Source organism: Streptopelia decaocto (genome assembly GCF_964273445.1).
Source record: "Streptopelia decaocto genome assembly, chromosome: 4".
NCBI classification, from domain to species: domain Eukaryota; kingdom Metazoa; phylum Chordata; class Aves; order Columbiformes; family Columbidae; genus Streptopelia; species Streptopelia decaocto.
The window spans coordinates 68,179,773-68,195,461 of NC_138658.1; the positions used below are offsets into that span (position 1 = coordinate 68,179,773).

Below are 15,689 nucleotides of genomic sequence, written 5' to 3' on the forward strand. Positions count from 1 at the left end.
ACACTGCTTACAGTTTTGTTTTCACCATAATATAAAGGCAAGACTCTGATATAGTAATTAATTGCTATTTTGATTTTTTTAAAAGTTCTCCTGAAATTCAAAAAGAGTATTTGTAGCCCTTGGAGAACACCAGGTTGCTGAATCCAAGGCTGGCCGTGTATCCAGCCGTGTGGATGTTCCTCTAGCAGAACGTCTCTGAGCTCACTCAGGGTATAAATGTTGAACAAGCACCTATCAAATTGTACATCTTCATCCGAAACCCATAGAGCTGCCATGTGCAATTGGCATCATATTTTAAGTACTTCCTTTAGTCTGCATCATGCTGAGTTTCCGTTTTGGAAGAAAGAGATAAACCTAGCAATAAAGGCAGAACTCTCAAGATGTGTCTAGTTCAAATTCAATTCAAGCCCAGCCCACACCGCACAAGTTAGAACACATGCACATGAATCTGTTTCTCTCAGGAAGGAGCACACTGAATTGTGAAGGAGGAAGGGAAGCGAGTAGAAAACAAATGTGCAAGTGAGCTACACATCTTAAAAACCTCCCGTTATAGCTGAATAACCTCTTTTCTAACTTAAAGTGACAGTCCACATGTTCATTCACACTTTTTGTAATTCCAGACTGGAATCCCCAACATCACAGTTATCTGACGATGGGTCTTGAAGTCCCTTCGCACAAACAGCAATCTCAGTCGTGTTCTGCCGAGCGCAGTATCCTGAGTGAAATACAAGAATGAGATGGCGCAGTTTTGAGTAGAACACCATGCCAACACCTTGCAGATTTGAAGGCATCCTTGAATAAAGATAACTTGAACTCTTGAGGAATGTGTTTCTATTAATGTGAAGAAGGGGAGTGGGGAGGGAGGTCGTTCAGCTGTGGCAGATGTGTATCATAATTTCATTCATGTTCTTATCCTACTTGACAGGCTTTGTGCAACAGTGACTGTGACATTCAGATCTCTCAGCAAGAGAAATAAACAATCCTAAGCACCTGAAGGACTTAATGCAAATACAACAAAAAGACATAAGCCCCTTGACATTTAAGAGTGCAATGACCCAGAAAGGGTGAGGCCTGTGGAAAGAAACAAGTGGATTACATTAAATGCCGTTAAAGCTTAGAGAAAACAAATTTAGAATTGGTTTTGAGGGAAACTATTTGAGTCATTTGAATGTGATGTACCCTGCGCACAGGTAAGAAGAAAAACAATCTTCTTTCATAAATGTATGCTAACATGGTGAACAGAGACCATTGGCTTTCAGATTATCCAAGAATTTATAGTTACTTGTACAATTCAAGGGGCTTTATCACTGTTGCGGTGCTACGATGATGCTAATGGAAAGGAGAAGTCACCATTTTTATGCTAAACAAAATTTTTTAAGGGATACAAAGTAAACTCACCTTTGGAGATCCTATGTATCATATTTGATTTTGGGCATCAAGTAAACGTGCGTAAAATAAATACATGCTGCTCTGCTCAAACTGTGGGTGAAGCTCGCAGCTGATCACCACGATTATCACAGCCAGGCAAACCTGCAAGAATGGGTCTTGGCTGACAGCAAATTCTATTTGCCCCCATTGACTCTAAAGGCCAGAACGATTTGAAATGTGGTTCTCAAGTCAAGCAAGTGGAAAAGCTCTACAGCAGTCTAAGGGCAACACTGGATCTGTTATTCCAAGGTTCCCATCAGTGCACTCACATTCACAAAGAATGCATGCTTTCTGGTGGGTAGAGTAAGAAACATTCTGAACTGAGGGTATTATTTTAGCCAAAGCCAACTTTTGAATTTAAACTTGTCTTCACAGAGGATTTAATTATTGAAAACTTGAGGCATCTCTATCCTTGTCCCTGTACAGTACTAGAAAGTAGCTATGGTAAATCTTCTTGTGTGAAACAAGTAAGAACAGGCTCCTAGAGCCATAGGAGGGCTTGCGCCCTGGCAAAGTAAACCCTGATGGGTATGGTCCTTAATAAGGAATGATAGAAAATCCAAGGCGTGTCAATGGCAGTGAGCTGCACTGAGTATTCATGACTTTCTTGGCAACTGTGGCTGACATTTGGTTTTTAATTTCAATTGGGATTGAAAAAAAAAAAAATAAAAAGAGGTGGAGTGATTCAGATTGAAAGACCTAAAATCTATACAGGATTTTATCTGTTTTTCAGTCAAACAAATGTGGTCTATCAAAAACCTGTAAGACATCTAACCATACATCCAAGACAATAATTGTCTTGTGCAGCTCCAGAGAGGAAAGAGAGGCAAAACATCTGGTGGTGACGGCAGCTATCGGGAAACTGTATCAGCAGTACCTGCAGTCTGCTAGTAACCGAGGAAGTACCCACTGACAAGTGCTTGCTCAAAATTGGGTTTCAGCACAGAGAAGTCCCCCCAAAAGCCATGGCTCAAGGATTCTTCAAGGTCTCCTAAGTACTCTCTGTGTTTGTTTACAATTAACAAACAAGACTTGCTAATTGGACAGCCTTAATGGAAAAGAAACACTTATTTCAGACACCCCTAGCTTTGGTGGTGTTTCCAATCTCCTTTTCTCCCCGGCCATAGTGACTAACCATGAGAGGGTTTTATGATCACCTTCAAGTCCATAGTAAGGACTTGGCATTTACAATTCTCTCTTCTCGCAGAATAGCTCTTGAAGGAGAGCTCTTGAGAAGGGGTCTACAAAAGAAGGATCTAAAGAATCCAATTTACAAGTAAAGAACCCTCGGCAACATGAAACAATGTAAAATGTCCAGTGATGCCTGAAGGAGTTATTTGAATACTGAAGTGTTTCCTCAGACAGTGAGCCATCTTTCTTGAGAAGTTCTGGGTCTCCTAGGTAGCATGCCAGAGTGATCTCTCCAGTGTCAACAATTTTTTATAATAATAGGTCAAGAGGGAAGCAGGGATAGGAATATGGGTTCAGCACTGAGTAACCCACCAGCATCAGTATCCTCAGACAGTTTCAGCTGCGAGTATGTCAAGTTTGGCAATTTGTAGGCACGAGCATAAGAAATGATCAATGTTTGCTGCAGCAAACACCAATGGGTTCTTCTTGCTGATTCTCCAAGTTGCATTCCTGTGCAGCCGACACCTCTGGGGCAACAGGGGTGCAACAGATCCTGACAGCATCCACAGCCTCTGCCGAAGAAGTATCTCCACTCTTTGCCACGCCGAGTCTCTGATTGTGAAATCAGGAAGGAAGAGTGGTCTAGGAAATCCAGGACCTCAAATCCAATCTGCTGATAGTCTTGGGCCTCCAGTGTCTATGACAGGGATCCTCCAAAACTATTGGCATTGGCATTTCCCTGACCACAACAATCAAGTGTGGAAGAGCTCTGGGGTTGGGATCATGTTCCAAGCAGAAACTTGCAAAGTTATTTCTATGCTATGCTCTGAAACAGACAGGCAGGGTTCAAAGGAAGCACACCCAGGGAAACAAAATGTTCCCCCTCATCTAGGAGGCCAACCAGAAGTGACAGTAGGTATTGGGGACCGGTATTGGGGAACAAAGCAAAACCTCCAGATGTAATTAGGCAAGTCTCAAATGCATTTCCTGTCCTAGCTAAGATCAATCTAGTTCACTGTTCAATTAAAAGTTCCTTGATTGATTGCCTACACTCACCCAATAAGGGTCATTTAATGGGATCTATGTGAATAATTAATGAAATGACTTGAATACAAAGAGTAATCTGTCTACCAAAATGTGTTACCTCCACAAAACTATAAAAACAATTATTTCTTTCTGACTGCTTCATGGCCAATGGGTCTCCAGTGCCACTGGTTTCTGGAGTTTGTGGCTTCCTTCTACTAACAGCTGTTTCTGACTTGGTTGTGCAATTCTAGCTACGTATAAAACTGAGTAGACCTCCATAACCCATAATTAACAGTGATCTGGGAATGGATAATATTAATATTAGAGATGGCACAAAGATCTTCAGAGTTTGAGGACTGAGAATCATGGAACCTGGATCTTCTGGTTAACTAGGCTCATTCAAATACAGCCAAATACATCCAGGAATTAGAGGCTCATCCTTGAAGTGTAGAGAAGAACCACAAAAATGGCTTGGAGCCTGGGCAAAGCACCTTGCTCTGATAACAAGTCTGCATAACTAGTTAAGATGCACTACATAATGCGCATAGCCTGAAGCTCAAACTTCTTTGTAGATGCTGCCCATTCAGATTTTAAATACCCATGGCATAATTTTAGAAAGATTAAAGGCTTTACCAAAACTGTTATTTCCTGAATTATCATCCTCACCAAGTTCGACGAACTTCTATTAAACAATTCATATCTTGGTTAATTCACATTACCAATTCTTACTCTGTGTGTGTAAACCTTCTGTACCAAATTATTTAATCTACATTTTAAAGTTAAAGAATATCAAAAATAGTACAAAGATATCAAAGATAGTACAATCATGGTACACAACTACCTCGAGGGAAAAAGTGAAAAATACTGAAAGGGTCTACAATATAGTGAAAAGAATCATAGAATGGTTTGGGTTGAAGGGACCTTCAAAGCTCATCCACTGCCACCCCTGCCATGAGTAGGGTCATCTTCACCCAGATCAGGTTGCTCAGAGCCCTGTCCAGCCTGGCCTGGGATGTCTCCAGGGATGGTTCATCCACCACCTCTCTGGGCAACCTGGGCCAGTGTCTCACCACCCGCAGTGTAAAAAATTTCTTCCTCATGTCTGGCCTGAATCTCCCCTCTTTTAGTTTAAAACCATCACCCCCTGTCCTGTCACAACAGGCCCTGCTAAAATGTCTGTCCCCCAAGAAAGTAACATCTGAAAGCTGAATTCACTATAATCACATTAGAAACAAAATAGTGGTTCAAGCAAGGGATTAATCACTGGAATAGATCCCTGTAGGGAAGACTGAATTCTCCGTCTTCTGAATAAACCAGATCTAGACTGGATATCAAGTAAAAATATTGCAAGAGTCAAACAAATTTTAGGAACAAATAAGTGGAGGACAACAGAGCTATGGGACTTCCAAGTGCAGGAGTCCTCTGCTGAAGGGAAGCACGTCACAGAACCCCCTCCGTAACCTTCCTGGGCTCCACACCAGAATGACTGCGTTCAAACTCATGGATGATATTTAACAGGAAATCAGACTAGCTGACATGGTGGCTTCATTAGTCTATTAATCTATGAAAGTTACTCTTTCAGCCTTATTTTCAGTATGATAGAAATGGCAGAACTGATGAAGTCAGAACCACATTCCCAGTATTTATAATTATGTTCTGTCATTACTTTAACACTGAAAATAAAGACTATAAATCAGTCCATAGGGTGAAAGAAACCCGTATTTTCAATTAGATAAAAAGTAATTTATAGTGGTGTCAGGAATTTTGATTTTAAAAGTTTAAGCTGCGGTAGAAGACTCCACCACATTGAATTAAATTATCTGACCATAATAGTATAATTCTATTATTGTCAGATGTTTTATGGACATTAGAGCTTTGTGAAAGCCCAAGAACAGTGTATAGAACAATACTAAACAAATAGCAGGCATCCCACTAAAGGGAAATAAGGTTTCCAAATGTTTTTCCCATCTAAAAATTGCAACAAAAATAAAAAAAATTAATTTTATCCCATATTAATTGGATAACGAGCAACATTTGGTTTTGTAAGAAGGTCCTACACTCAGAGAATTTCAAATAAAATGCAAAGAAACCCAGTTTCAACTATTTTTTGCCTGAGAGTATATATGTATTGATTGAAGTATAAATCTTGACATTTTTCTCTATCATGAAAGCTAAACATTAAATTCAATATTTTTTTTAAGATGTCATTTATACAGCCAAGTAGCCTCCCGCCATGTTGAAAGATCCTGTGGAAAATACAAAGCCGACACTCAAAAGCTGTGTTTGAGAGTTTAAGGGAATAACAGTAAAGTTTTCAGAAGTCTAAAAGATAACTTTAAAAACAGTACTATTTGGGCATTTTTCACTGTCTATTGTAGCCATAACATCATGATTTTTATTACTGAAGAAAAATATCCCATAGCATAAGTTTACTTTGCACACGACTGATCTGTGTATAGTCTGCTTCACAGAAAAATAAGGAACACACGGTTATAAAATATATAGCTGTAAAATGCATCTATACTTTACATATGGATATGTGCGTATATTTTGCAAAACATGTTTCAAAATAACTGTTTAGCATAGCTGTAAAGAACAAAAATTGAGAGGGAAATGGAAGACCTGAAATGTTCTTTTAATTTCAGATCCCAGTATTGTGTTTAGCTCCTTTTCTTTTGAACCTGTTAGATCAACTGCGTACTCTCTAGAGGCAAAGGCATTTACAAAAAAAGCCAAGATGGACCCAAATGCTGATTCTTTTCTCTCTTGTTGGCTATTTCAAAATGTTTTTCAAACACAAGATGACATGCTAATTGCCGAAGCTGAAAATTGCTTCTCGGTTCATAATTTTCTACTAGTAACTCTAAAAGAATTATCTTGTCTTACCATGGCAGCTCTAAGTGATTTTAACCCATCTGATATTTAGCAGGCACCATATTTTCTTCTGGGCAAAAAAGGGTTCCCTACTCTTCTCTCATTCATCAGGCTAAACTAAACAGATCAAAGTGGTGCAAGCTTTTTAAAACCCCCTGTGTCTATTGTAATTCCACTTTTCCTCCTTCCAGATACCTGCCCCATTAATATCACAACCGCCTCCTGTTTTTTAACGTGATCACAATGCTCACCTGAAATGTTACACTGATCTCTCCGTTGGTATCTACTGCTCAACATTTTATTTTTCTTAAACACAGCAGAATTGCATTTTAGCTTGTGAATATGTACATACCTTGCTTTTAAACGACATGCACAATATTATACTGCACTAAATTCTTTTGTAGTAGAGACTCTGAGAGCATGGCTGCATTCAGAAGTTAGAGAGCAACGTGTTGTGGAAGTCCTACCACACTGACAGCTCACCTGCCCTTCCCTCCAGCTCCCAGCCCCTGTTGCACAAGTCGGGTAATTACTTTGGACAAAGTAAAATAAAAATAATAGAACAAACAAACAAAACCACTAAGCCAGAAGCTGGCTAAACTGCATTATAGCCCAAACTTTCCAGATCTTATGACTATGGAAATAGTGAAGTCCACTTTAGCTGTAAATGAAAACATCTACACGAGAGCGGGAGTCCACGTGCAAACTGTAAGCACAACAGAGATGCACTTGTGGTTGATTAGCTTGACTTCTGCAATGACTTGTCTACAATCTGTAATGAAACCTGGTGTGGTGACCCACTGTCCTCCCTTGCCAGTCACCTACACTACAAAATCTGTGTTGTCCTGCAGTTGTCCCTAAGCTGAAGAAATTTAATATCTGGCATTTTTTTAAAGTCTGATGTTATCAAATAGTCTATTGAATAAACTACACCTCATGTTTGTGGAAAAGTGACCTTCTAATTAAATATTATTATAGGAAATCAGATTATGAATTGGGAAAAAATTGCAACAGAAATGTGATCTTGGAGTCTGCAGATCCTAAAATGAAGACAGAATCTGTATTGGGGATATCAACTACTTACAATGAACTATGATTAAAAAAAAAATGTTGCTTGTGAACAAAAAGGTTGCTACAGTTCAAGAATTATACACCATTATAGATATTTGATTGAAAAGACAAAAGGATTTAAAAAAATAATCAGCTATCCGAGGGATATTTGCTCAAATGATTGAATGAATTTACGCTGGTTTTATATGTCCAAGAGCAGGCCTGGAAACAATAATCAGAACTTGTTAGGTTGGTTCTTCTTCCAGCTCAACACCTTCTCAGTTGCATGACTGACAGATAATTTTACTGTTATAGTTAAAGCCTCACAAACTCATGATAAGGATCTCTAGGATCAACTTTTTCCTGCCAGAAAACTGTAATCAACTCTTATTTCACACCACTTTAGATGAAAAATGAGACCAGTAAAGTCTAAAATCTGTGTCAAGTGTACAACCCTGCCTTTTGTTAAAACGCTGCTTCCCAGAGAACTCTCATCTTATCAAAAAAAAGAAACACATGTTTGCATTCTCAAACTAGTGTTTGCTCTGAAAAAGTGACATTCTCAATTGTATTTAAAATGTTGCAATATACTTTCAAACTGCATGAGTAGCATTTCAGTGTCCACAGAAATATTTAGCTTGCATCCTCTCACCATTTTAATAATAGCTGAAGCCAGAGAAACTTCATACTCATACTAAAAGTAGAGCAAGCCAAAAATCATCTGAGCAGTATGTTATAACTCTGATTGCACTGCAGGACTCTCTGGAACTTGCCCATACTCCTGTTACAAACACTCTGCCTCATGTGAGCAGTGACACGCATGCTGAGTTTTGGCAACATTAGACAACTTTCTGCCCAGTCCTCCGACTCCCTTCCAGTTTCTCGTAAAGAAATCAAGAAAATGCCCTAATCCAGCAAAGTGGCTGAGAGTGGGGAAGAGATCTTGTTTGTGGTTTACAGAAAAGATACAACAGCGGTTAGAGAAAAATGTGCGAGGGTGTCCCCTTTACGTGGGAGATCCGGTTCACTCTGTGAAATACAAGGGGGGAAACAAATACTACCTCAGCTTGTAAGAAAGTAAGCTTGACGAGCTCTCCGAATGTTCGTCTTCAAAGCACTCTTCCCTTCCTTCGTATGTAAACTGGTTATACGGCAAATACAGAGGCGTAGACTTGGCCGATGGAGACTGCGAGGCCTCCGTCTGTGACGTGGAAGGACCTGGTTGCTGATTTTCGTGCATTTTCACATCGCTGTGGTCTGTCACTTTGGATAAGATCCTATCAATGGTTTTGTAGTAAGGCCAGTCAGGTGCAACAGTTTCACTGTCAGTCATACATTTTAATTTCCTGGAAGAAAAGGCACACAACAATAAAGCTTGCTTTCCTATAAAAGCACTTTCCTTACAGATGTTCTATCTCAAAACATTCATTCTGGACACATTTAGGAGTCAAACTGAACGCTTTTAATGAGAATAAAATTAGACATTTTTTTATTTTAATCTCCAATTATGCCCTTCAGTTTCTTCTCCCAGTTTTGACCTGCAATTAAAAATTCCATGTAAATCTCAAATGAAATTAAATACAAATAAAGAACATCACAACTTCTAATGAAAACAGTGCTACATTGGTTGTAGAATACTTTCTCTTCCCCTCAGAGAGTGCCAGACTAACCAACCTGACAGTGAACCCTGACAACCCGAGTAGGCAACACACCGCGGCCTTTCCCAAACCGTGGGCTGCACTGCCCTGCCATGTTTTGAAGAATGAATATTTATTTTCCATGATGAATATAAGTGTCTATAAATGTAATTCATATCCTATTTCCTAATATTTTCCTAATATTCCTAAAAGCTCTCCGTTGCCCAGGTAAACATCCTAGTAACAACCATGAGGTATAGATGTCTGTCTGTCTGTCTATTACAGAATAAAGATCAGTGGAGGGACAAGTATAGAATTTCATTCAATATTATTTTTTTTTTTCATAAAAAGCTAATGTATTATAAACAGCATGTACAAAAACATTACCATGACAAGACTATCAACCATTACTTGGTCTTTCATATGCAGCTTATCATGAGATCTGTTATTCAGTCCTAACACAAAGTTCACTATCTCACTTGGTGCCCGTTGTTATTTTATTTACTTTTACTGCGAAATATAAAACCAAGGTGTATGAATGAATTCTATAACTCAAAGGAACTGCAGTGCCCAGATAGAGTCCCAAACTTTCTTTTCATTTGCTTTTCCCAGGTGGGATCTTGTTACTGCAATTCAAAATGCAGCAAGGGAACAAAACAGGAAAGGCAAGACTGATGACAAATGCCCCATTTTCATAAACCAGTTTTAATTCAAATGAATAAAAAGCCAAACCAAAACTGATTCTTCCAGTTAGCAAGTTTCCATTTAAAAAAAAAAAAACAAAAACTATTCCTGGACACCTAACCCACCCCCTTTTCTTGAAGCCTTTCAGGTTTTTCCTCCTCAGAATCCATCCTGCCCACACTGGTCCTGCAAAGGATAGAATTAAATAACATGTAAACGTGATAAAAACAGTGACAAACTTAAAAGTGAGAACTTGAGGTTCTTCCTTTTAAACAGCCCTCAGCTGTGGGTAAGGGAAAATCCACCAGTGAGAAAAGAAGGCAGAAAGATTTGCTTAGATTTTAAAGGCACTTAAGGATTCTTCACTTTTTTTTTCTTATCCTTGCAAGGTCTGATGAGCTTTTCCAGCTATTTAGAAATGCACATCATAGTCCTGCACAGCAAAACCTCCAGAGCCATCCATATTTTTATGCTCTCTATGCATTCTAAATTTTAATTTCATACATGTTTCACAACCTGCTGCTGCAATTTCATAGTCAGAGAATGTCTAGCACGACCTACAAATACATGAGTATCCATCAAGTACAGATACAAAATAGCTAAATATAGGGCTGACAGCAACCATCACTTGATATTGATTATTTTTAGTTCAATTGTTTTGGCTATTTGCATGAAAAACATACCAATTAAACCACTATAAGCTACTATCCAAGTCTACATTCCACATTTCTTTGCCCATGGTGAAACCCGCAATATATTGATGCAATGGGGTTTAAAACATGACCATCCTCAGCTGCTCACTGCAATGGTGAGACAGCAAGAACCCGTGTGTGAGCACAGCTCGGCCATGCCAGCGCAAAGCACAGCAGCTGCATTTGGACTTTACGGGACACAGTTTGAGCCTCCAGGACTGCAAAACATTGTGCCAAAAAGGATGCAGAAAGCTCAGAGCTGCTGTTCTGCTGACTCTGCTCTGGGGGCAGACTTGTGCTTAGCCTAGTGTTAGCCAGGACCCCCAGGTCCTCATCAACAGACCTGTCTCCAGTTTCTTTCAGTTCAAGGGATTTGACCATGCCAGGGGCAGGACTTTGCATTTGTCCTTGTTGAATTTCACGAGGTTCCTGTCAGCCCATTCCTCCAGCCTGGCTAAGTGCCTCTGAACGGCAGCCCCCCTCCAGTTTGGCATCATCTGCAAAATAGTGAGCATGCACTCCATCATCTCCTCCTTCGGGCTGTTGATACTGAACAGGGTATGTCCCAGGATAAATTCCTGCAGTCCTCCACTTGGAATGAGCCTCTAGGTAGGGTACAAGCTGTTAGCCAGTACTCTGTGAGCCCAGTGATCCAGACAGTTTTTCACCCCGCTGGTAGTCCATCCATTTGGAGTATAACATCCCAACTTGGATACAAGGATGTTCTTGGATACAAGGATGTTCTTGGAGAACATGTCAAAAGGCTTTCTATTGGTAAGCTAGAAAACATCCATTGCTTTACACCCATCTGCAGACATAGTCATTTAATCACAGAAAGCAAGCAGGGCAGTCAGATATTATTGATTCTTAATAAATCAGTTCTGGCTCTTTCCAGGCACCACCTTCTCCTTCATGTGACTGGAAATTACTTCCAAGATGGCTTGCTCTGTGATGTCCCCAGGAGCTGAAGGGAAGCTGATCAACTTTTAATTCCTCTTCTTGCCCTTTTTGAAGATGGGTTCAACAGCAGCCTTTCTTCACCTTCAGTCACCAGGGACCTCCCTTGCTGTTCAGACTCTCAGAGGTGAGCCCTGACTCAATTCTTTCCCACTGCTAGTATTTTGTCTAACCCTGCTTCAGGCACACCAGCCTGAGACCTGGGCAGTGAAGACTGAGATAGCGAAGACTCAACCATCCTCACCCTTATCACTTGCAGCTGCTGTCACTAAATCACCCACCCCATTCACCAGCAGGCCCACGTCTTCCATGTTTATTCCTTTACTGCTTAGCAAAAGTTTTCAGGAGTGTTTTGCCCAAGTAAGTCAGTACCTTGGTTTTCATGTCTAAGCTCAGCTCAGCCCAGAACCCATTTTTTACAAAACTAATTATTTTGAAGTAAAAGCTGTAGTTTATTATCTGGCACACAGCTGTAGGGTTGCAGCTATATAAAACCAGGTATTTCTCTGGCTCTGAATGCACAGAACGATCACTAATTCTTCCACTTCTGACTGCTTACCATAGCTCTGGGCTAAAAAAAAGGGATCATTACCAGGAGATAGGCAGGAGAACTTCTTTAGCTTAAAAGCAGCACCAGCAGCAACCATCAACCTGTACGGAGTCTGGCTCATACATAAAGAAAAAAAGGATGAAATAGATGGAGAGATGAGAAGATAAGGGGGAAGGGAGTGTCAGTCCTTTGGAAAAGAAGTTGGAACACTGCAGGTGGAGGCAAACAGGGAGAACAGTCACCGGAACAATGCTGATGGTAAAAACAAAGCGAAGAGATGACTTGGTAATATTATTATCAAATTTCAGGATTCAATGATTTTTAAATATTTTTTTCTACAACTTCCAGAAGTCCAGAAAACCAAATGAGACAGCTGAGAGTTTCTGCCTGCATTGAGGTAAGCGCAACCCTGAAATGTAAAGCGAGGATTAATTTACTGCTCTAAGTCAGCCATTACTGGAACTCATCACAGTAGATCTTAGTTGCATCCAAAACATAAAGCTGGGGGGTTTCGTTTGTTTTGTTTCTGTGTAGTTTTTGTTTGTTTTAATGAAAAATCAAGAAGTCAGAAGGAAACAGGACAATAGTGAGGCTGGGATGCAATAGCTCGGAAATGAGAAAAGGAGATGAGCCAAACATTCAACCCTTTGTAAGCATATATTGGGTAAATCAGTGCTTGAGTGAGCAAGCCAGGTAGAAAAAGCAGGTAAGAAATGGGGGTGAGCAAGTCAGCAGAACTTGTGAAATAAATTCACGCTGAGTTTATCTAAACCTGTTGCTATTTCATGAGGTTCTATGAAAATCCAGCTGAGAGCAGAGGCAACTGAGAACTCTTTCCAAAACCTCAGGGATCAAAGTCAAGTTTCCAGCAGACAAGTATCTGAAGTCAACCCAGTTAATCTGAAAGGTGGTTGTTTGTCTTATTGCAACAAAATGAATAAATTAATGGCCTTTGAGATCCCATTGCCAAAATGCTCCACTGAATGGACTGAGACACCAGTTAAGTAATCTGTGCTGCAGCTGACCTTTCTTCAGAGTTTATTCTCTGTGCTTATTAATCCACCTTCTAAAATAAAATTATTACAATATTATGTTCTAGACAGGTTTTTTTAAATCATCATTATTTAGTCAGTAAAAAGCGAGCAATCTTTACCGTGCCTTCTCCTTTTACTCTTTGCTCAAAATAATATTGCTTTTTTATTATTATTACAGTATTTGATATTACTACTTGCCTTAAGAAATGGATACAAGATCAATCTCCTGGGGTTTCTGAGAAAAGCTTTCAAAATAAATAATAAATACCAACTGTTCATGAACCAATCAATGCTGAGGAAAAAGAGATGTATGAAAGTACAGTGCTAAGTTGTGTATCTGCTATAAATTATTGAAATTAAAGAGAAAGCTGGTAAAATATTCAAATTTGGCTTTCTGAGGTAATTCGGCTGCGCTCATATTTTATCATTTGCTGTAGCAGAGGTCAAATATTCCAGTTGCTTAATGTCATAGAGTAAAGCAACGGATTACACAAGCGCAATGTTTAATTGCTATCATGTACTAATGAAAATAAAAAATTAGCCTAATCTTTAATTCAAATCATGAGACTGATTCAAATTTACCAATCATTAACATTAATTGACTGCAATTCAAATCAAAAAGCAACAGCTGCATCCTGTTTCCCAGGCTTTGGGGTGGGTGATGTTTTTGAAAATAATAAATAGACATTCACACAGTTCTTATTTTTAAACATCAGAAGGCATCAGTCAAAGCTGTAGATCACTGTGCAAGCTTTACAAACCTGCTTCTTTTTTATAAGCCTGTGTGTATAATGCCAGTGGAAATATTATAACAACAGACAGAGTGCACTGTTACACATTAGGATCAGCCTATTAGCAGTGACAGGACAGTGCTTTCTTTCAGAAGGACTAATTGTAGGTTTAGATGCGCTGAATGCCCCAAGTAACCTACATAATAGAAGGAATCCAGCACATATTCCGAGTGATGCTAAACTGCAAGAGCTGCCATGCTAATCTCAGCAAAACTTTTGATGACCAGCACATCAGGAAGCTTAACTTTGAATTCAGCCCTTCCTCCTTCCAAGATGGATAAATAGGGAGGTTTGTGCAGCTCTTTAAAACTTCACATTAAAAACCTGGTGGCTGACCTATGCACAGCAGGTATTTCCGATTCTACTGCAATTCCTAAAAGCAGAATTTTACTTGATTTTTTTTTTTTTTTTAACTCAAATTTTGCACCTGCAAAAAAGATTTTCCTTCCACCTATGGCGCTGGGCAGATGTTTCCACACAGCCAATTTCTATGGTGGATGAAATGGTCCTTTAATATACTGAGACTCCAGTAAGAATTACTTCAGGTCACGGTATATTTTTCCCTGAACAGTTTCCTCCAGATGCACTTGGAGGAGCACAGGAACCGCTCCCAGAGCCGCCCATCGTCCCGCTGCCTCACTCCACTAAAGGTCAGTGCAAAATACTCCAAGAATCATTTTCATGGACAGGTTTTTGGGGGGACATTTGCCCATAAAGACACTTGCTTCCTTTTGTACCGACAGCTAGTAATATTCGGAAACCCGCTGTCTTCTCTAACTCTATCTAATTTGAAGACAAACAATGTCTGTGCTTTTATTTTAAAAATCTAATCTTTAGTAAAAATAATAATAATAAAACAACCTACCGCTCTCTTGGTGTCAATGATTTTCAGTGGTAATGAGTTCCACATGCTTATTATGCAGTGTAATACGAATTTATATGCCTTTAACTAGTTTTACATTTCTTGCCTTGCAGTTCCAATAAATAACTTCTTGTGTTACGGCAAAAGAAATATCTGCTTTATATTCTGAAAAATAGTACTGTGTATTTCTATGCACCTCTACAAGTCCTTTATATTTCTTTGCCTTTTTTCCAAGTGAGTCACGAAATTTTCCATTTCTCTTAATAAAGAAAGCTTTCCACATCTCAGCCTAATTGTGTTTTCTTAAACATCTTCTCATCCTCTTGTCACCTTGTTGAAATATAGGGCAGTCAGAAATAAACACAAGAATTCAAGGAGGAAATAATGACATGAAACCAATTTATATAATGGCATTTTAACATTTGAATAATGTTTTTTTTCCTCAGATGTGAAGGAATGGGATACAATCACCCTAAAATTGCTTTTCTGACGGATGCTCACGTGCACTGAACTACACCTGAACTAACTTTATCTGGCAGCACAATATTCCATGTAGAATGCAAACATACCCAGAACCAGGGTGAACATTTGGGCTGTGAGCCCATCCTGGGCTCTGTGTCTCTGTAACCATGCAAGTAGCTGCAGCAACTGCAATAATTACTAAGAAATGCTTCTCCTCCTCCTAAGTATGTTTGTCTGACTCCTTCTGCACAATAAGTAACGGCTTTCGCTAAGCCAAATAAGCAAAAGAATATTTACAGAACCACATCTTAAAATTATATGGGGTTGTCAGACTGGAAAGCACCATTATGAATGCGTTCACTGCTTTCTGTTTTAGGTCCTTTACTGTTTCAGATCTTTAATATCTGTTTCAAGAGTTGTCCCAAAATATGCCACTTGTACCACTGAACTTGGTTAAAAGGATTAGCAGAAATATTCAAGGACTGCTTTTATAGAAAAAAATGTAGGCATA

General features: G+C 39.3%; 1 protein-coding gene across 1 annotated transcript in view; it reads right to left on the reverse strand.

The window, feature by feature from the left end:
- The window catches only part of MSANTD1 (Myb/SANT DNA binding domain containing 1), a gene marked incomplete at both ends in the record, with an annotated part of 32,823 nt that overhangs the window by 1,080 nt on the left and 16,054 nt on the right, over positions 1–15,689 (reverse strand). Inside the window, 1 exon segment of the mRNA XM_082051412.1 lies at positions 8,571–8,855. Coding sequence (XP_081907538.1) covers positions 8,571–8,855 — 285 coding nt within the window.